Source organism: Ambystoma mexicanum, chromosome 12, assembly GCF_040938575.1.
Source record: "Ambystoma mexicanum isolate Mex_15411 chromosome 12, UKY_AmexF1_1, whole genome shotgun sequence".
In the NCBI taxonomy this organism is placed as follows: Eukaryota; Metazoa; Chordata; class Amphibia; order Caudata; family Ambystomatidae; genus Ambystoma; species Ambystoma mexicanum.
In genome coordinates this window covers 1,022,461-1,043,717 of record NC_090936.1, presented here as the reverse complement: position 1 = coordinate 1,043,717, position 21,257 = coordinate 1,022,461, and the positions used below count along the sequence as shown (strand labels likewise).

The 21,257-nt window shown below is 44.8% G+C and overlaps 1 protein-coding gene across 1 annotated transcript in view; it reads right to left on the bottom strand.

Moving 5' to 3' along the window:
* Window positions 1–1,282: 1,282 nt before the first annotated feature.
* Window positions 1,283–21,257, bottom strand: part of ECHDC3 (enoyl-CoA hydratase domain containing 3) — an 87,502-nt gene continuing 67,527 nt past the window's right edge. Inside the window, exons 4-5 of the mRNA XM_069627781.1 lie at window positions 8,639–8,839; window positions 1,283–1,814 (exon numbers count right to left, since the gene is read on the bottom strand). Coding sequence (XP_069483882.1) covers window positions 1,482–1,814; window positions 8,639–8,839 — 534 coding nt within the window. The 3' untranslated portion in view covers window positions 1,283–1,481. The remainder of the gene's footprint in view (window positions 1,815–8,638; window positions 8,840–21,257) is intronic.

Genomic DNA, 21,257 nt, shown 5'->3' with positions numbered 1-21,257 from the left:
TAACATTATGGGCATGAGCCCGGAGTGGCAACTTCAAAAGACCAGAGACATTAGAATTTAAGATGATGTAATCTTTTAGGACTCTGCAAAATACATTATATAGCACAAGGGGGTCCAACTACTCAACATAAAACCCTGTTTTTCGTTCGCTCGAGCACTTTTCAGGTATGTGGGAAAACAGGCCACTCCCACTTAATCCGACTTGAATGCGTAAGCAGTTCTTTAAGCTGATCATACGCTGAATCTTAAGGGCTGCACCATCATTGTGCAACGGCTTCACAATAGGACCACATGTACATCCCTAGCATTCCTTTGTGGGTAACTTCACAGAAGGCATTCCATTCCCAGTCTTTCACACACTCTCTACACTTTCCTTTTACACAGCACTTTTCATCCTGTCCTTCTTTCATCAAACACTTATTTGCCTTTAAGCACGGTAATATGTGATCAGACTGCATGTCCCTATATACCAAGGTTCTCTTCGAGGGGAACAGATGTATGTGGCCTTCAAAGCTGGCAGACACAATGAGCAGGCCTATTAAAAGGATCCTGCTAAAATATATGACTAAGACACTGTTCCAACCAGTGAGTGAGGACGGGATCTAAGAGCCACCTTCTGCCTCATCCAAGTATTGCCTCTGCCTCCTGCTCTTGTTGCACACGACTCAGCAAGATTTCCGCTACAGAAATCTCTACACATATAAACAGTAAAGAGTCAAATTGGTTGTACATGTCCCACTGGATGCCAATAGCATAGATTCTGCATTTGCTTGTAAAGTACCTTTTGTTGCCTTGCCAAGCATCAATGTTCCCTCTTCAATAGGCCGCCAAACGCCTCACCATCAAAAATCAACTCCCAGTTAAGATGTCTTCCTGTGTCGGCATCTGGAAAAAAGCAGCACGTCCCCAAAACGCAAGAGAAGGGCAGCTAGTAGGCCTCGGGTACCAAAGTAGGCAAAGAAGATCAAATACAAAACCTTAAAATCAGTGGTCGAAACATAAGAAAGGGTTCTCACATAGAATCATAAATAAGTAGAATAAAAGCTCAGACTTGCTCTAAGAGAGAAAGGCGCTGTTGACAATGCATCGACCACTGAAAGCAATATTAGCAGACATTTGAGATGTCTTCTGTAATACAATGTAGTGGGTATTCATAGGCTGTGTTCAGTCAGCTTTCCTGTGTTAGCAATTTGAATATAAACAAGAACATTAATTGACAGCTCTACAGTAAATGTAAAGCATAATGAATAATATTCCTAGCCTTATTCAGACATAAAAGCAATTTTAATAACTGATATTATTTTATTTTCTGCAATGTGTTGAATTAGATAATAGTGAAAGCAGGCCATTACAATACCAACACGTTTTACTTACAGATCATTGTAATATTAGAAAAACAGCAGAATGGTGTCCATCTAATGCAGCAAATAGGTTGTCTTGGAGACAGACACAAATGAATATTCGAACGTTTCCTTTTGTCATTATTTGGGGGGCGAGTCTAGGTTATGGGACCACAATGGCTTGCGCTTTTGAAAGAAGGCTTCAATCCCCTCTCGTCCGTCCTTGAGTGCCAAGTTGTCCACCATGCCCTGCGAGGCTGTCCTGTAAGCAGAGGCCACATCCTCTGCCATCTGTTTGTAATAAATGGCCTTGCCCAGCGCCACCACAGGCCGGCTCGTGGAACATATTCTCTCTGCAATGTTCATGGTCTCCTCTTCCAGTTTCTCCTCTGGCACCACCTTGCTTAAGAGGCCGTGGAGCAAAGCATCCTGGGCGGAGATCGGTTCACCAGTAAACAGCATTTCTAAGGCAACCTGCACAAGAAATAGGAATGCATGTTTTATTCCGAACCATGGTTAATTGGTTTTATCCCATTTTTAACATAGGAAAAAAGGCAATCAAACACTAGTCAACCGTTCTCTTTCAAAGACTCGTTGAGAGTGTTGTGCTAGGGTTTAAAATTGATCAAATGAATATTTTGAATGTGCACTCTAATTCCCACAGCCTTATATTTACTTACTAATCACTGCCTTTATCAAAGACCTGTGCTGAAGGGCCTTTCTAGGGCTTCACGCCTGCACTTGCAGGACTGCTGCGTAAGCCACGCATGCGGATGGCGGTGCCCTTCTGAAGTGTGCCAGTGTCCCTCCACAAGGCTCTGCTATCCTGCACCTCATAACAAGTCCGACATATTTCCCTCATTAGGGGTTCAATACCAGGGATGTGGACTCCCAGATCCCAGGGTCCAGTGCTCCTTGCTGGCCCCATTTACAAGTCCTCAGGTAGGGGCTGAGCAGCCATTAGGAAATATGCGATAAACTCCTGATTAGTGCCTTATTTGGATTTTTATTTAACCAAGGATATATGGTCCCTCTTGTGATGGTTGAGCTAAAACATGGCGCTGGTGCGCAGTGCATTCTGGGGGAACTCAGAGCCATGATGGATATTTATCCATGCCTTAGTGGAAAGCTACACTTGCTTTGCGAAACAACATGTTTTCAACGTTATTGCTGATGGGCTTGGAATGCAGGCATTCCCAGCCAAGGACACGGCGCTGGGAAAGCTAAGATCCGCAGGTGCCGGCTGGTACCTGATAGCGAAGTTTGTTTTGGGTTTGCTCGGCCTGTGCCAAGGTTTTGAGATGAGTTATGGAATTGTTTCCCGGGGCGGTTTAGGAGAGAGAAGTGCTTTGCTCCTTGAGGTTACTGTCGGTTGATTCAGCTGGCAACCAACGGTCACCCATCAATGCGCAAGCGCATTGCCAGAAGGTTCGAGAAGTTGCCACCCCTTGTTGAGGAGGGCATATATGCGGAAGCCCTCAACGGTCAGAGGGGATAAGCACAAAGACCTCAGTCGGAGGGGGGACGCTTCGGTCCGACACTCCTGTGGGTTGTTGTGCTCTTGGCCTGGCTGTTATCGGGGTCTTTCAGCCGCTTCTGGCCAGATGAAGTTCCATTAAACTACGCCCACGGTGATGTATTTCTTTCTTTGACTTCTTTATGTTTTCTGTGATCTATGCCCATGTGAGTTGTACGAGTTATTTCTATGTACCTGTAAGCTTTGAATAAATAGCCGTAAAGAGCTGATTATCTTCTAAAGTGTGCGTGGCTGTGAATTATTGTGTCTGTTTTTGGGTTGAAGTATTTGCTCTATAATTGCACTGGTGATTTATGGTAGTTCCGTGCACTTTTCAGAGGAGAGTAATACATTTTTGGCGACGAGGATGGGATATTTGTGATGAATTGCTCCAAATATTAAAGAATCCGTCTGAACGCAGAGTTATTTGTGATGAGGTGTTCCAAATAATCTGTTTGAACGAGCGAAAGGTTGTTTTAATTGGGCAGTGAGTGTTGAACTGTGTTAAGCTGTTTTTTTTTTTCCTTTTCCCTTGCTGTGAAATGACGATTGTGTGAGAGAGTGCAGAGCAGGCTGTCGCCTTTCCTTGGTCGTCTCACTGCAGCTCTGAGACAGCCAATAGACAGTACCTTTTGTGTTGGCTTGCCGCGGCCGATAGCATGTGTGTTTGAGATCTTGCCCCTTCAGTAAAGCAGTCGTGGCTGACTTACTGCTGGGAAATGAAACCAAGGAGCCGAAAAGCCGTGAGCAGAAAGGAAAAAATGTCTATGTTCACAGTGCTCCGATGAATGATGAATTAAAGATTTATGTTCAATTAGCAAAGAATTTTTTCATGCGGTTTCCCTTGACAAAGTTGCAAAGTGAAAGCTTGCTCTATTTTGGCATGAGAGCAGAGAAAGAAACAATTGCAAGTATTTGATAAGCAAATTGTGAACTAGTGTTTAAACATTAAACATTGCAACTCAGCCCCAGTGGGCTAGTGAGTGGGGGGCTGTAATATCAAGGAGGCGAGGATGCGCCTTTCTTATGATGTATGCTTTTGAAGTGTTCACATTCCTGAAGATAACGTGGGAATGAGCCCTGTTTAGGGGTAAAGAGTAATATCGGTGTTGAAAGCTTAAAGGGTTTGTTTTTGGCAACTATAAATTCCATGTGCTGGCGTTGCATTATGTTTAAGGAACACACTAAAATTGCCTGTTGTGCCATGTTTACAATGGGTGAGAGGCTCACTTGAAAAAACAAAATGAGTGAATGGCATTTGAATTTTCGATTTTTGTGTATTGATTTGAAATTGCAGAACCAGTTTGCAAGGGTTTGGGGGGAAAAGACAATTTGTATTTTCTAAATTGCCCCTAGAGTATTTTGACTGTTTGCACGCTATACCATGGAATTGCTGCTAAAAGCAAAAGTACTGTTGTTATTAAGGGATGTATGTTTTATACGAGACAAGGACAAGTTGATTGTGATATATAGTGAAAATGTTGTTGACCAATTAACGGCCCACAAGCAATACAGAGTGTGGGTTGCTTTTGTAGATAACGTGCAGGGAGCTGCACTACACATGACATGTTTTAAATGCACTGACATAAGTGGTTATATTCTGGCAATGGTACAACAGAATGGAAAATCTGTGTGTGATAAGACAGCACAAAGATTTAGAGGGTTGAAAGATCGCACAGTGCATTGGACTGAGTTTGTGAAGCCAAACTACAAGGTTACGAGGAAAAAGAAAAAAAAACGTATGCCTTTAAATGGGACATCAGTTTAAACAGGCTAAAAAGACATTTTGCAAAATTACATGAAGTTGAATCTGATGACAAGAAAATGTGCCTCTTTTGAACATGGGAGTCTTGCTGTGCGGAGCTTGTGGCTTGGAGATAACTTGCACTGTCTTGGGCGAGGCTGCGCGAAAAAAAAAAAAAAACTGCTGAGGAAGGCAGAAAAAGCACTCCTGTTCGGTGAAATGGTGTTTACAGAAGCTGGCAGATCTAAGTTGCTGGAACAGTGCAGGAAAGAGTTAATCTGAGGGAACTGTCTGAAACGAGTGCCTTCCATTAAAGCCGCCACAGTTTAAGAGTTATAGAGCAAAGAGATAAGCTTGCTGCACGAAAGATAAACAATGACATTCCTGCATTCCATCCCCTGTGAGAGACACTGTCAAAAACTGAGGAGGGGGTGGTGCAATTACAGAATGCTGAAACTGAACTGAAGGATGATGCATGCAAGTAAAGAATTTGCCCAGTATCAAATGGCAGACTGGGCGCATCGCGCATATGAACATTTGGGGAAAACTGTGCATTTGTGAATGGGCTAAGAAAAGACACAGCTGCCCATTTCAAGAGACATTGCCATGCAAGCTGCATTCCAGTGCCCCATGTGATGTGAACTGAAGTAAAGCGCTGTGCACTGGAGAAGAAACCTCTAGGCGCTTTGTGAGTGAAAATACACAGCTGTCACACAGCCGGCAAAACGCAAGTTACATTGCCAGGGCTGGAGTAACTGACAAAGACATTATGGTGTTCCAGATGGAAGCAAACTGACAAAGATAGCCGTTTTGCAAGAGACAACATGCAGAGCGAGGCTTTAGAGTATAACATGAACACTGCACATTAGCCACGATCCATAAGCCTCACGGCTTAGTGCAAGAATGAATGATTTGTTGAAGCAAATAAAGGAACTGACTCAAACTATCGCTCTCAAAAGGGTGGCCCACAAACACCCTTTGGGAAAATGACAAGTGGAAAACCAGAGGCTTGAAAGACACTGCCTGTATGGAGAGAAAATAAACAAGGCTGCTTGTGCAATTGTAGGCAGTATTGGACGAAAAGACTTTACCTATGAAAAATGGAGTGATGCCAGCAGGGCAATTTAAATCAAGATCATGAAATACTGGAAGCAAGTTGGTGCCTGGCATTCGTGATTGCTTTGGTGAAAAAGACCATTCAGAAGTGCGACCTAGGTACTTATTAGATGGCTATTGTAAAATCACAGATCAGTCTGAGGTACCATTGACCAACTATGATCGCATTGCACAAATGAGTTTGTGAGTAGGCGGTTACACCCCATATGGTTGAGTGCAAATAAGCCCCAGTAACATGCAGAACAGTGGTGTTAAGTGAAGGGGTGGACAACGCTGATATTGAAGTTTTGATGACATCCTAATGTGGATAACACTGATAGTGTACCTTTTGATGAAATATTAACCTTTCTGTTTGTATTTTGCCTAGGCAAATAACCAAGGAAGTAGATTAAGGGGTAGACGTGTGCAATTGCCGGGTAACACTGATCAGTCAAGCAGACGCATTCTCAGAGAAAGCGAGCCACTGCGACATGCTATTTCAACTTTGAACCTGTCCTGCACCGCACTCAAGGCTGCTAACGTGCGTGAAGAGTGAAAGCATTCGTTCGGCAACCTGTGAGAAGTGTCCAACAAAGTAATAACTTTTGCTGAACTGTCACGGTGCAGACTTGGCATATTGTCAAACATTTGATGCTGCATATACGAATGATTCAGTCGACGGTTGTAATGACCTTATTGATATGTTTTACCTTTTTTGTTCAAAGGACTGTGGACAATGAGTTGTGGACTGTGACATCATGCACCACAAACAGCTGTGTGAAACAGCACTTGAATGCCAACATGTTGAAACCTGATTCTTAAATGCATTTTGAAATTAATATGTGAAAAGAGAAAATGAAATGTTTTGCCATGAATTGCCTTAACCAGAGATTAATATGTTTTGCCTTTTCCAAAATTACTACATTGTATGTGGCCAGGAAAATGATTCATGAATTGTTTGGGCAGCAGGGTTGGGCGAGCAGGAGCATAATATATTTTGAGATAAAAGGAATGCGCACACCAGAGTTAACTGTGCGATTAAGGCCTTTGATTTGTAGTAATGCTGCCAAGTGTGTGAGCTCTAATTAGAGATGGTTGACTTGGAAACAGGATGGCTCTTTCCATGTGGTAACACGTGCTTTGACTCGATTAGAACTAATGATGTTTCCTTTACACTCAGTGATAACTCGAGGTAAAAGGTCAACTTTTGAATGTATGGGATTATTTCTGAGGTTTTAGCATTAACCCTTTCATTAGTAGGTGTTTGGGGTTTAGCTGCTGTGGGGTTACAAATCTTTGATGAAATTAGCATGTTTAGTAGTTAAGAGTTTCAATCATATTTCGCAAGCTTTACAAGAGTTACTCCTTGATAGTGAAGTTATTAGAAGAGTTACTTTGCAAAACAGAGCTGCTGTTGATTATCTACTGCTGAAACATAATTTAGGTTGTAACGCAGTTGAAGGGATGTGTTGTTTCAATTTAAGTGACCATTCATGATCCATTGAAAGTCATATTCAAGGTTTGAGGGATACATACTGGGAATTGGTGGGATTGGTTATTTCATTGGGTTCCCGATATTGGAGGTACACTGCGTTATGCTTTCGCTTGCATTTGTATTATATTAGCTATCACAATAGTTCGTCGGTTTTAAAGACCGCCTCTTTTGCCACTGGGCTATGGAAAGTAAATATCCAAGGGTGGATTGTGATGGTTGAGCTAAAACATGGCGCTGGTGCGCAGTGCATTCTGGGGGAACTCAGAGCCATGATGGATATTTATCCATGCCTTAGTGGAAAGCTACACTTGCTTTGCGAAACAACATGTTTTCAACGTTATTGCTGATGGGCTTGGAATGCAGGCATTCCCAGCCAAGGACACCGCGCTGGGAAAGCTAAGATCCGCAGGTGCCGGCTGGTACCTGATAGCGAAGTTTGTTTTGGGTTTGCTCGGCCTGTGCCAAGGTTTTGAGATGAGTTATGGAATTGTTTCCCGGGGCGGTTTAGGAGAGAGAAGTGCTTTGCTCCTTGAGGTTACTGTCGGTTGATTCAGCTGGCAACCAACGGTCACCCATCAATGCGCAAGCGCATTGCCAGAAGGTTCGAGAAGTTGCCACCCCTTGTTGAGGAGGGCATATATGCGGAAGCCCTCAACGGTCAGAGGGGATAAGCACAAAGACCTCAGTCGGAAGGGGGACGCTTCGGTCCGACACTCCTGTGGGTTGTTGTGCTCTTGGCCTGGCTGTTATCGGGGTCTTTCAGCCGCTTCTGGCCAGATGAAGTTCCATTAAACTACGCCCACGGTGATGTATTTCTTTCTTTGACTTCTTTATGTTTTCTGTGATCTATGCCCATGTGAGTTGTATGAGTTATTTCTATGTACCTGTAAGCTTTGAATAAATAGCCGTGAAGAGCTGATTATCTTCTAAAGTGTGCGTGGCTGTGAATTATTGTGTCTGTTTTTGGGTTGAAGTATTTGCTCTATAATTGCACTGGTGATTTATGGTAGTTCCGTGCACTTTTCAGAGGAGAGCAATACACCTCTCCAAGAACAAAAATAAACACCTGGTGGTCCAATGTGTCCCCAGTCCAAAGGGCATGCATTCCATGCCTGGACGTTGCGCTATAGTACCTGGCCATCTTTAAAATGTTTCTAAAGATGTTTAAGGGAAATAGTCTAACATGGAAATGTAGATCTTTTCTAGATAAAATCCCAATCGGAAAGCATGTTTAATGAAAAGATGCCATGAAGCAGGCCAATGTATTTGCAGTGCATTATTTCCTAGACTTTCCAGGAGCTGATGGGAGAGGGGGTGGGGGGGGGCTTATTAAATGATCACTTGAAAATATCAATCATAAAATAAAAGCAACTCGGTTACCGTGCCGTGAAATGATAGACTTTGTTCTATTGTAGGAAAACACATTAGACTACAGTCTTTGGACCTACCTTTCCAGGCACAGTTCGTCCCAAGGCCACTGCCGGGGTGGAACAGAACAGGCCGACGTTCACCCCAGGCGTGGCAAACCTAGACCTTGGGCTTGCCACTGCCAGGTCACAGCTGGCCACCAGCTGGCAGCCGGCTGCGGTGGCTAGGCCATCCACCATGGCAATTACAGGAACAGGGATTTCCTGGATGGAGGTCATGACCTATGAACAGAACAAGACAATTAATCCCAACCAATGAAGAAATCGGCTGGCATCCTTCTGAAACACAGCCAGGACAATAAGCAGTACCAGTTTCATGTACCATACAAATGACCCCTGGGACAAGACGGCCTGTTGATAAACTCCTAGGAACTTATTAGCGAATCAGACCCACTTCTGGAAAAGTAATAGCTTGTGTCATGCTATTATGTTATGTTATGTTACTTGGAATTTATAGAGCGCCTTATGTATCATTGGTATATCTCAAAGCGCTGGTAGGTTCAACGCCCTCGGAAATCAGTAGAGAGAGTAAGGGTCATAAGGTGCGTGTGTGCACCGGCTATGTGTGCAGCCGATGTGGTAGTTGCGTGTTAGCTGCTTCTTAGTGGTAGGTGTAGCGGCTGGGAGGTTAGGCATGTGTGTTCATTCTGAGGGGGATGATGCCCAGACTTATCTGTGGCTGAGTTAGGCCTGAGGAGACGCTTAAGCTAGTGGTGTGCTCAGCTGATGTTTAGTCAGGATGATGAGGAATATGTGGCGGGTGTTAGTATGAGAACAGCTATACCGAATGTGTCATAGTATGCTGTGTTCTAGTTGAGTGTTGGTGTACAGGAGCGAATAAGCGTGGTGGTGTAATATGGTGTTTATCAGTCATGCGCTTGAGATTGGGCACTCCATCTGTACCATCTATTCTATCCGTTTTGTTTACTCTGTCGGTTCATTCCACTTCGTCGGATCATCCGTTTCGTCTGTTGCATCCATTTGGTTATCAGTAAGGCGGGTTATCAGTAAGGCGTAACACTATCGGTTCCCTCCACTCCATCTGTTTCGCCCAGTCCAACCGTTCCATCCACTCCACCTGTTCCATCCACTCCATCTGTTTCGCCCAGTCCAACCGTTCCATCCACTCCACCTGTTCCATCCACTCCATTCATTCCATCCAATCTGTCCACTCCATCTGATCCATCCATTCCATCTGTTCCACCCACTTCATCTGTTCCATTCACTCCATTCGTTCCATCTGTTCCATTCACTCCATTCGTTCCATCTGTTCCATTCACTCCATTCGTTCCATCTGTTCCATCCACTCCATTCGTTCCATCTGTTCCATCCGTTCCATCTGTTCCATCCGTTCCATCTACTCCATCCGTTCCATCTACTCCATCCGTTCCATCTACTCCATCCGTTCCATCTACTCCATCCGTTCCATCTACTCCATCCGTTCCATCTACTCCATCCGTTCCATCTACTCCATCCGTTCCATCCACTCTATTAGGACTAGTACTGTACGTGTTAGGAAGAATTTCAATCTTATGTGTAATTCTCTCCATTGGTGAGTCCCCCAGCCCTTTTTGCTGGACTATTGTTGTTTTTTTTTTTTTTCGGACTCCCCTGAGTGGGATTCTTTTTCCTCTATGACTTATTCTTTTTATGTGACTATGGGAACCCTTTTTGGTTTCTCTTGATGGAGTCTGCTTTCCTCCATCTTTTTCTCCGGCATCTCTATTTTACTATTGCAGCCCGCGGCACCCTCTGTGCAGTGTTGCCGGGGGCGCCTTGAGCTTCCCTCTTTGGTTTTATTTTATTTTCCTGAGATAACTGAATCTTACCAGGACTGGGGGATACTTTTTATCCTATTTATGCTTTTCTTTTGTGAGATCACGACACCCCACCTTAAGTGGAGGGCTGCAGGGACACATGGATTTCCCTTTTCTCACTTCTCTTGTAACTTTATAGTTACAGTTGCAAGTCTAGGGAGGGGGGGTGGAGTCCTGCACACTCCTTTATCTTCTAGAGGCTCCCACTGGGAAGCCCGCCCGGAGGCGCCAGTGTGTCTGGGAGGACAGGAAGCTGGGAGGATACCGCAACTACTGAGGTCTTTGTCCTCCAATGTGTATGCAGTTCTAAATGGGTGCCCAATGTTGCATGCATGCTTATTGGCTGGGTTCGTGCATAAAAGATGAGGGTCTTGATGCAGAAGCCAGAGTCGAGCACTGCAAGATCTATTCTGAAGAAGAAAGTAGAGAACATCTGCAGCCACCCCCAGCGACAGCCAGAGCCGACTGTGTGACCGCTGCTGCTCCAGCCCTCTATTCTGTGTGACAGAGAAGATGCAGACCAGATGACTACCTCTCTTGGACGGGCGAGCCTACCCAGTCTCGAGACAAGCTACAGTTTCAACCATCCCATGAAGTGCTGCAAACTTTGAAGCCTGCAATACCCGAATACCCTGGGGCCTGTGGCACTGTTGCGGCGCATCTTCTTGCTGAGCGTGGTTCCAGTTGTAAACTTGTGGGCATCTGTCTCAGCCTACAGAAACTCCATCCTGATTATAGAAGTCCCCTCAGAAGAGTCGAGGACCGAAAGAAGGAAGAAGGTCTGACGGGTGACAACTGTCGCTGTCCCAAAGTCTGTGTCGATGCTTCACAACCAAGTACCGTGAAGATCACCTGCTGGGCATCCCTGTGACCAAGTCTGACCGCCTGCTCCCGCTAAACGTGCTTCCTCCAGCCGCAAAGGCCAGAGACCTGAACCACCGCTGCTGTCTTGCCTTGCGGACCCGCCGGTGGCATCGCTTTTCTTCAACATAGAAGGTACTGTATCACTCCTGGGTACTTACCTGGGCAGTTGTTGTGAAAATGTTCGCTCCTCCTGATCTAGTTGCGTCACGTTGGGGTGGATGGCCCAACTGGGTTCCTCACCTTAACCCCCCTCAGGTGGCCTGTCTAGTCCACCTGAAGCGTTGGAATGCAATTCCATTACTTACTTGTTACAAAAACACTTCTTCTGATATTTAACAACTTTGACATTGTCTGCCTTCCTTTGTTCTGCCACCCAAAGGTTACTGGTCCCCCAGTGCCCCATCTGACTTTTGAGATACTCATCCCCAGATAAGGTTGGACTTTTAAAGATAAGGCTTTCCTAGAGCTGTTAAACTACCAGTATTGCCATTTCAGTAAATGTTGGTTGATGTATGATTTGTTAACCTGAAACTACTCTTGTATTTACCTGCTTATCTAAAGGTCTGTTTGAAATGAGTATTTCAACTGCAAATATCTAGTGTAAATATCTGTGTGAAATGTTTTTACTTACCAGAATTGTTTTGAATTCAACATTGCCTTAGTATATGTAACAAATAAGCATATTCTTTACAATGTGTAAGTGTTTCCTTGACTATAGGTGTGCACAAAGGTCTTTATGCTCTACTACAGCCCTTCTCCGTCCTAGAGTAAGCCTGGCAGCTCGTCCATTGCTACCAAGCCTTTTAGAGTGTTCAGGCCAAACCTAAGAGCTGGAGCCCTGTACTCCTAAGTGTGAGTCTTCTACAGTCCTACCACAGGTGGACTTTAGTAAAACTCCCCAACAGTATGGTCTCCAGGCGCTCTGGTGGATATGAAGCAGAATGGGTGGGTTTGTTTAGTGGGGAGGAGGGGAACATGCACAATTACATTACTGTTGTGGTTATGTGTGCAGACCCTGATCTCTGGGGGAGTGGGTGATTTTCTGCATATAGAATGCACAGCCAGCCTGGTAACCAAGGTAGACAGAACATATTTATTACATAAAAAGGATCATAAAACAACTGTGGCATATTATTGTTTCAGAAAAGTACCACGCTTTACTCCCTCAGTGGTAACACGGGAATGCTATAGCAACCTGCAAACCTGATTCACCAGCGGAGCGTGAATCTAACAGTCTAAATATTGACCTTAGGGTTGGGATCTACAAGGCATCCACTGGTTTTTAAGAATTTATTTGCAGAGTTTTCCATTTAAAATGCACTGTGACAAATTCATGGAATTCATCACTTCTCCCTTATGGGGAGCCACCCTCTGTGAGGCTAGAGAGATGAGCTTGCTTAGCAAGACCCTCCCCAAGGATCTGGGAAAGCGGAAACCTCACTGCCAGTGACTCCCCTCTAGAGGACTAGGACCCCTATTCCTAGATGGAACTGCCCATGAAAAATACCCTCTCTGTTTATATGAGAGTGGAAAACACTGCTGTTGCTTCTATTTTGCATTTAAACCCTATTGACATTACTTCCGTATCTTTGGCTCTATGTAATGTTAGAATCCCCTTGAACTCAACCGCTTTAATGAAAAACAGCACACCCCTTTGAAATACAAAGAAGGGACTAAATAGATGAGGAACCTTGAATGGAGAAGGAAGAATCCTATGCAAAAGCAAGCCTCTGATGTAAGAATGCCCTGGAGGGGCGCAGCAATGCTACACTGTGGAACCAGCGGTATCACGGAAAACTGAAGAGAGGAATGAGGGTCCTTCTTCCATTTTTTCTAGAGACTGCATTCATTTGTATCATGGACATCAGATGAAAGCTCCCGTACGCGATACTCTGAATCGTCCTTGTCGGGACATATTTGGCACGATCACCGTTGCATCTATGGATGCGGTTCTAATAAACAGATGGTGTACGTCATAATCTAGACTGCAATACACGTTGCAGTAGATACTGATTCACTCAAGACAGATATTTTTCAAGCATTCTCGCTTGGTTACACCGTGCTTGATTTGAACTGCTCGATCCAACTAGTGGGCGCATGTCGCTACTCGATACATAGCAGAGTGTTAGGATGAGACTGACCCATGGAACTTTGCAGCATCCCAGCTCCGTCGATCATTGATGACTTCAGTTTCTAAGTCACCCTGAAGAATTTCCACACAATTAATTTAAATATGAAGTTGGAAAGAAACATGTCGGTTTTCTATATGGTCCAGCTTTGATGTGGTTAAAAATTGTCAATTAATATGACTTTTGGAAGGTCCAAAATTGGAAAGGACATTCTAACAATAGTCTAGTAATACAGTGCTTGTCACTTACTAGATCTTGAACATGGTGCTATAACAGTATGTGCAGTACGTTTATTGGTATTTTTGTATCGTCAGTGTTCTCCACTTTCGTTTTTGTGGTATGAATTATGGATATGTATGAGTTTTGTATGAATGGAGTGATTGGTGAATTGTATGGGTCTGGTTGTGTTGCTCATTGTTCCAATTATTTGCTGTATTAACTATGTACTAAATATTTTTTATAAATTGTATTTCATGACTTCAATGTTTTATGATACATTAGGAGTTTTTAGAATTCTTATGATATACTTTATTAAACTGAATGAATAATTTTCTACAACAATCAGGATGTGAATTGAATTCTTTCATCTCCTACCTTGTGATGTGGTTTGTACTTCTTTAGAGGTACCATTTGGTTGATTGCATCGTCTATGGGTTTAGTTCTTGCCCGTTTACCAAAACAAGATTTTCTACCTCGGTCTCCTAGTTGCTCTATATATATATATATATATATATATATATATATATATATATATATATATATATATGCACATGTGTCTTTCCAAGCACGACCGAGTGTATTTTTTGGCTTGGAGTCCCTCATTGTTTGTTGGGGAGAGGAATGAGGGTTACATTGCAGTGATGGAAACAGAGTCGGAGGAAAAACTGTATTACCTGTTGGCATGACCATGCTGCAGCCATAGTGAGCCTGGAACCCACAAACCGATGCTGAGAACAGGGGAGGAGACAGATCCTATATCCGGTTGCATGACCACGCTGCAAGCGCGGTGGGTCTGGGTCCCTCAAACCAACACTGAGACCAGAGAACAATGGAGGAGCGAATCCTCCACACTCGGTGCAAGGAACACCAAAACCGCCAAGACAGGTAGGAGAAGCAGAAAAGGCACATATGTGCCAGAGAAGCCACCCCGCTTGAGCAAACCGAAGGCAGATAAGATACTAGGGTTGGCCAGTGTGGGGGGAGGTGAGTGGAGTTAAATGAAGAGAGAGAAATAAATAATCCAATGGAGCAGAGGGGCCCGGAGAACTCTAAAGCGATAAGATACATTGTTACAAGAATGGAACCTACAGGATTTAATCAATCACGTGAAATTAAACAAAGAGCGATAAATAAGTAATCCAGAGGAACACAGGGGCCTCGAGAGCCATAGAGAGAAAAGACATTGTTACAAGAAGGGAACATACTCTATGCAAGGCACGATATTAGGGTAAAGAAAAGGGCCAACGTGGTGGAAACGGTCTATAGGTACTAGTTCCCTTTGAAAATTTGATAAATTTGATTTGGTAAAGACTTGCAATTTTTTCTGAAGAATTTAAAAACAGACTTTTGTGCACTATTAAGAACAACCATTTGTCCTACGACCAGTACTATGTGAGAGGTCCAACTAATAGTGGCCGGACGAAGCAAGAGCTGCGAGGCTACAGTTCTGGCTCATTTATGTTTTTTTTCTCAAAAGTGGTAGGGGAAGATAGTGAATAGGATTTGGACTGCATTTTGGTCTGTACAATTGACGAGCACCCTTAGTTTAGTTTGTAGGCAACGACGTTCCTCGTAGCAATATGGACAGAAAGGCATTTTTCATTTTGAGTTTAAATATAGACCATTGATTTGTTACCCCCAGTACTTGATTATAAACCAACTTACTTGATAAGCAATTCTGAATAACTAATTTCAGTGTCATGGTAAGTTATTTGACTCCTTCCAGAATAAGACATGTGTGAGAAGATTGTGGGTGTAAGACGTGAAGGATAGCTGCAGTACAGGGCACAGGATGGCCACTAAATACATTTAATAAAGGTTTTCAGTGCGAGGATCTCTGCAGTTGGACACGTTTGGTTTTTCACAGGATGGTATCCCTGTAAGTTTCTGTTTAGAAATTTCACACATCAACATATTCACAATATTAGAGTGAAAACAGAGTGGGTGACTAAATAGTGAAAATGGCGTTGCAGCTGGAAGGCTAAATGGCAAGAGCAGCTGGATCAGGTCACTTTCCTGCCATCGATGTTAATTGATTTGAACATAGAATATAACCCTAACCTAAGAACGTCTGGAGATGGAGGGTTGCAGCTCTGAATACGGGTAGACTGGATGGAACTGTTGCTCCACACTCTGCGTAAACATTTAGTTAGTAATGTGCATGTAATATACGCTCTATGTGTGCGCAAATTGTGACAAATCGAGGGATTCAGTCACTTCTCCCCAGGCGGGGGCGGGGCAGGGGTGTATCCTTTCCTTGTGAGGCTAGGGAGGTGAGCCTGCAACGCAATACTCTCCCTAGGGGTAGAGGCAAGCAGGAACTCACCAGGATAAGGACTCCCGTTCCCATGAGGAACTCCCTTTCGAACCCAACCATGCTTATCCTGTTGGGGAGAACAAGAGAAATCTGCCTACATTTGTTATTGTGGTGTTTCAGAGCAAAACAAGTACCCGTAAGGTACTGTGGGGGTCAGAAATGTGAGGCAGACAACTCTGTAAAGGTTTTTCATAAGAAGCCATTTTATTAAATTAAAAAGATTTGGTACACGCCTCATTATCCCTACTGTAAAGAGAATTTCTTTGCCTGTCAAAAGAACTAAAGGAAACACTAACACAAGGAATCCATTCCTCACACATATACATACAATAAACGCTCAGAGTGTGCTTTAGTGCTTCGCCTTTTATCCATGTGGGAAAGTTTAATCGAAGTCAGGTGTGAATGATTACCATCAATGCCTGACCTTGCCGGACCATAGTAGTGGGACATGTCAGGTACACGGCTCAGGTGTGAGTCTGTTTTCTCCCAAAATGGGCTGTCCGTGTGAAAGTGTTTGTGCAGGAAAAGGGATGGGGGGGTAGAGTTTCCATATATCGTACTGGGCAGGATGGGGTAAAGGTGTTGCAAGGAAGAGAGGGATCCATGCGTCTCACCATCAGGTGTCCCACTCCCCGAAGACCCCTCACCCAGGGGATCACCCAGGGGATCCTCCCACACTGGTCCACCCCCAGGAACTAGATCCAAATGCGATGCCCGTGTCCTGGCCACCTGGATGACAGATCCCAGAGGACTAGCGGGTGAGACACCTTCTGGTTTCTCACAGAAAGCTTTTCCAATAAACACTTCCCACTGCACAATCTCTGCATACAAAGTCTGTAGTGGGAAAGCTCTCTGAAACAATGCTTCCCGCTGCGCAACCTCCGCATACAAAGTCTCGAAGGGCAGATACCCTCACAGAGCCGGTATCCGCTTCACTCACAGCAGTGGCCCTTGCATCTCGACCTTCCTGCAACTTCTGCTGCCACTGCAACGTGGAGTATCAACCATTACTCCACCTTCTGCTTCTCCTGCTGCTACTTCCTCTGGCTTGCACCTGATGGGGTCTTTTATAGCCACTAATCCCTCTCAGGTGTGTGTCATTACAATCACTAGACTGCACTTTGCCTCCAGATCACTCTTCCTCGTCCCAGTACTTTGGGCATCGTGGGACTTGAAGTCCCAATGTTACAATCATATTTTTCTTCTACAGTTTCAATTTTACATTAGGTCATTAATAGTGTATGGTCTTTGGGAAAGTTGATAAATATTACCCCATCTCTCGTGACCTGATCCCCACCACACGTGGTCCTCCCGCAGAACACCACCCACAGGGTTAGGTTCAGAAAGAGTCTGCCTTTCCCTGGCCACATTGGAAGGGTCCAGGCGAGGATTTCTGTAGGAATCATCTCCAATTCATCACAGTACTGAAACGAGGAAACCCAAGTGAGTCATAGGGACTATGGCTCAGACACTGGGAAAGGACTCCCAAAAGATGCAGAGGAAGCCCCAGAAAAGTGGGAGGAGACAGCATGACAGCGAGCAAGACCCAGGATGGATGTTGGTGAACTGGAGAGAAAACGAACACCCCAATAGGGGCAACTTCCGGAGGAACAGGTGCCTGAGGAGCACTGTTCCCTAGACAGCCTAGTGAGAGGCTGTGAGGTGGAGTACCAGTAAGAAGTAGTGGCCGAGAACAGGGAAGAGAGGGAATCCCTCCCCAAGCCAAAACCACTTGGTGGAAAGCACGCTGGAGCGTGTCCAAAGAGGGAGCAGAGCAAAGGACAAGAAGTCTCGTTACACATGGTGGTCAAGACAGGGGAAGAGAGGGAACCTTTCTCAGTGCCGATACAACAGAGTGAGAAATACAATAAAGCATATCCGGAAAACCAGCAGAGACTAGGACGAGAGCCATCTTCACAAGCGTGAGAAGCATGGAGGAAACCGCCAACCCAATGGCGCAGCCCCTACAAAGGAAGGTGACAGGGAGAGTGGGAGACCCAGGGAGAGAGGCAGTGATAACTACTGGAATAATCAAAGTCTGCACAGTACCAAATCCGAATATAATGATTGAAGTAGGAGTGAGAGAATAACTACTGGACTAATCATACTCGCCCCAGTAACAAGGAGTGAGAGAATAACTACTGGACTAATCATACTCGCCCCAGTAAAAAGGAGTGAGAGAATAACTACTGGACTAATCATACTCGCCCCAGTAACAAGGAGAGAGAGAATAACTACTGGACTAATCATACTCGCCCCAGTAACAAGTAGTGAGAGAATAACTACTGGACTAATCATACTCGCCCCAGTAACAAGGAGTGAGAGAATAACTACTGGACTAATCATACTCGCCCCAGTAACAAGGGGTGAGAGAATTACTACTGGACTAATCATACTCGCCCCAGTAACAAGGGGTGAGAGAATAACTACTGGACTAATCATACTCGCCCCAGTAACAAGGGGTGAGAGAATTACTACTGGACTAATCATACTCGCCCCAGTAACAAGGGGTGAGAGAATAACTACTGGACTAATCATACTCGCCCCAGTAACAAGGGGTGAGAGAATAACTACTGGACTAATCATACTCGCCCCAGTAACAAGGGGTGAGAGAATAACTACTGGACTAATCATACTCGCCCCAGTAACAAGGGGTGAGAGAATAACTACTGGACTAATCATACTCGCCCCAGTAACAAGGAGTGAGAGAATAACTACTGGACTAATCATACTCGCCCCAGTAACAAGGAGTGAGAGAATAACTACTGGACTAATCATACTCGCCCCAGTAACAAGGAGTGAGAGAATAACTACTGGACTAATCATACTCGCCCCAGTAACAAGGAGTGAGAGAACAACTACTGGACTAATCATACTCGCCCCAGTAACAAGGAGTGAGAGAACAACTACTGGACTAATCATACTCGCCCCAGTAACAAGGAGTGAGAGAACAACTACTGGACTAATCATGCTCGCCCCAGTAACAAGGAGTGAGAGAACAACTACTGGACTAATCATGCTCGCCCCAGTAACAAGGAGTGAGAGAACAACTACTGGACTAATCATGCTCGCCCCAGTAACAAGGAGTGAGAGAACAACTACTGGACTAATCATGCTCGCCCCAGTAACAAGGAGTGAGAGAACAACTACTGGACTAATCATGCTCGCCCCAGTAACAAGGAGTGAGAGAACAACTACTGGACTAATCATGCTCGCCCCAGTAACAAGGAGTGAGAGAACAACTACTGGACTAATCATGCTCGCCCCAGTAACAAGGAGTGAGAGAACAACTACTGGACTAATCATGCTCGCCCCAGTAACAAGGAGTGAGAGAACAACTACTGGACTAATCATGCTCGCCCCAGTAACAAGGAGTGAGAGAACAACTACTGGACTAATCATGCTCGCCCCAGTAACAAGGAGTGAGAGAACAACTACTGGACTAATCATGCTCGCCCCAGTAACAAGGAGTGAGAGAACAACTACTGGACTAATCATGCTCGCCCCAGTAACAAGGAGTGAGAGAACAACTACTGGACTAATCATGCTCGCCCCAGTAACAAGGAGTGAGAGAACAACTACTGGACTAATCATGCTCGCCCCAGTAACAAGGAGTGAGAGAACAACTACTGGACTAATCATACTCGCCCCAGTAACAAGGAGTGAGAGAACAACTACTGGACTAATCATACTCGCCCCAGTAACAAGGAGTGAGAGAACAACTACTGGACTAATCATACTCGCCCCAGTAACAAGGAGTGAGAGAACAACTACTGGACTAATCATACTCGCCCCAGTAACAAGGAGTGAGAGAACAACTACTGGACTAATCATACTCGCCCCAGTAACAAGGGGTGAGAGAACAACTACTGGACTAATCATACTCGCCCCAGTAACAAGGGGTGAGAGAACAACTACTGGACTAATCATACTCGCCCCAGTAACAAGGGGTGAGAGAACAACTACTGGACTAATCATACTCGCCCCAGTAACAAGGGGTGAGAGAACAACTACTGGACTAATCATACTCGCCCCAGTAACAAGGAGTGAGAGAACAACTACTGGACTAATCATACTCGCCCCAGTAACAAGGAGTGAGAGAACAACTACTGGACTAATCATACTCGCCCCAGTAACAAGGAGTGAGAGAACAACTACTGGACTAATCATACTCGCCCCAGTAACAAGGAGTGAGAGAACAACTACTGGACTAATCATACTCGCCCCAGTAACAAGGAGTGAGAGAACAACTACTGGACTAATCGTACTCGCCCCAGTAACAAGGGGTGAGAGAACTACTACTGGACTAATCGTACTCGCCCCAGTAACAAGGGGTGAGAGAACAACTACTGGACTAATCGTACTCGCCCCAGTAACAAGGGGTGAGAGAACAACTACTGGACTAATCGTACTCGCCCCAGTAACAAGGAGTGAGAGAACAACTACTGGACTAATCGTACTCGCCCCAGTAACAAGGAGTGAGAGAACAACTACTGGACTAATCGTACTCGCCCCAGTAACAAGGAGTGAGAGAACAACTACTGGACTAATCGTACTCGCCCCAGTAACAAGGAGTGAGAGAACAACTACTGGACTAATCGTACTCGCCCCAGTAACAAGGAGTGAGAGAACAACTACTGGACTAATCGTACTCGCCCCAGTAACAAGGAGTGAGAGAACAACTACTGGACTAATCGTACTCGCCCCAGTAACAAGGAGTGAGAGAACAACTACTGGACTAATCGTACTCGCCCCAGTAACAAGGGGTGAGAGAACAACTACTGGACTAATCGTACTCGCCCCAGTAACAAGGGGTGAGAGAACAACTACTGGACTAATCGTACTCGCCCCAGTAACAAGGGGTGAGAGAACAACTACTGGACTAATCGTACTCGCCCCAGTAACAAGGGGTGAGAGAACAACTACTGGACTAATCGTACTCGCCCCAGTAACAAGGGGTGAGAGAACAACTACTGGACTAATCGTACTCGCCCCAGTAACAAGGGGTGAGAGAACAACTACTGGACTAATCGTACTCGCCCCAGTAACAAGGGGTGAGAGAACAACTACTGGACTAATCGTACTCGCCCCAGTAACAAGGAGTGAGAGAACAACTACTGGACTAATCGTACTCGCCCCAGTAACAAGGAGTGAGAGAACAACTACTGGACTAATCGTACTCGCCCCAGTAACAAGGAGTGAGAGAACAACTACTGGACTAATCGTACTCGCCCCAGTAACAAGGAGTGAGAGAACAACTACTGGACTAATCGTACTCGCCCCAGTAACAAGGG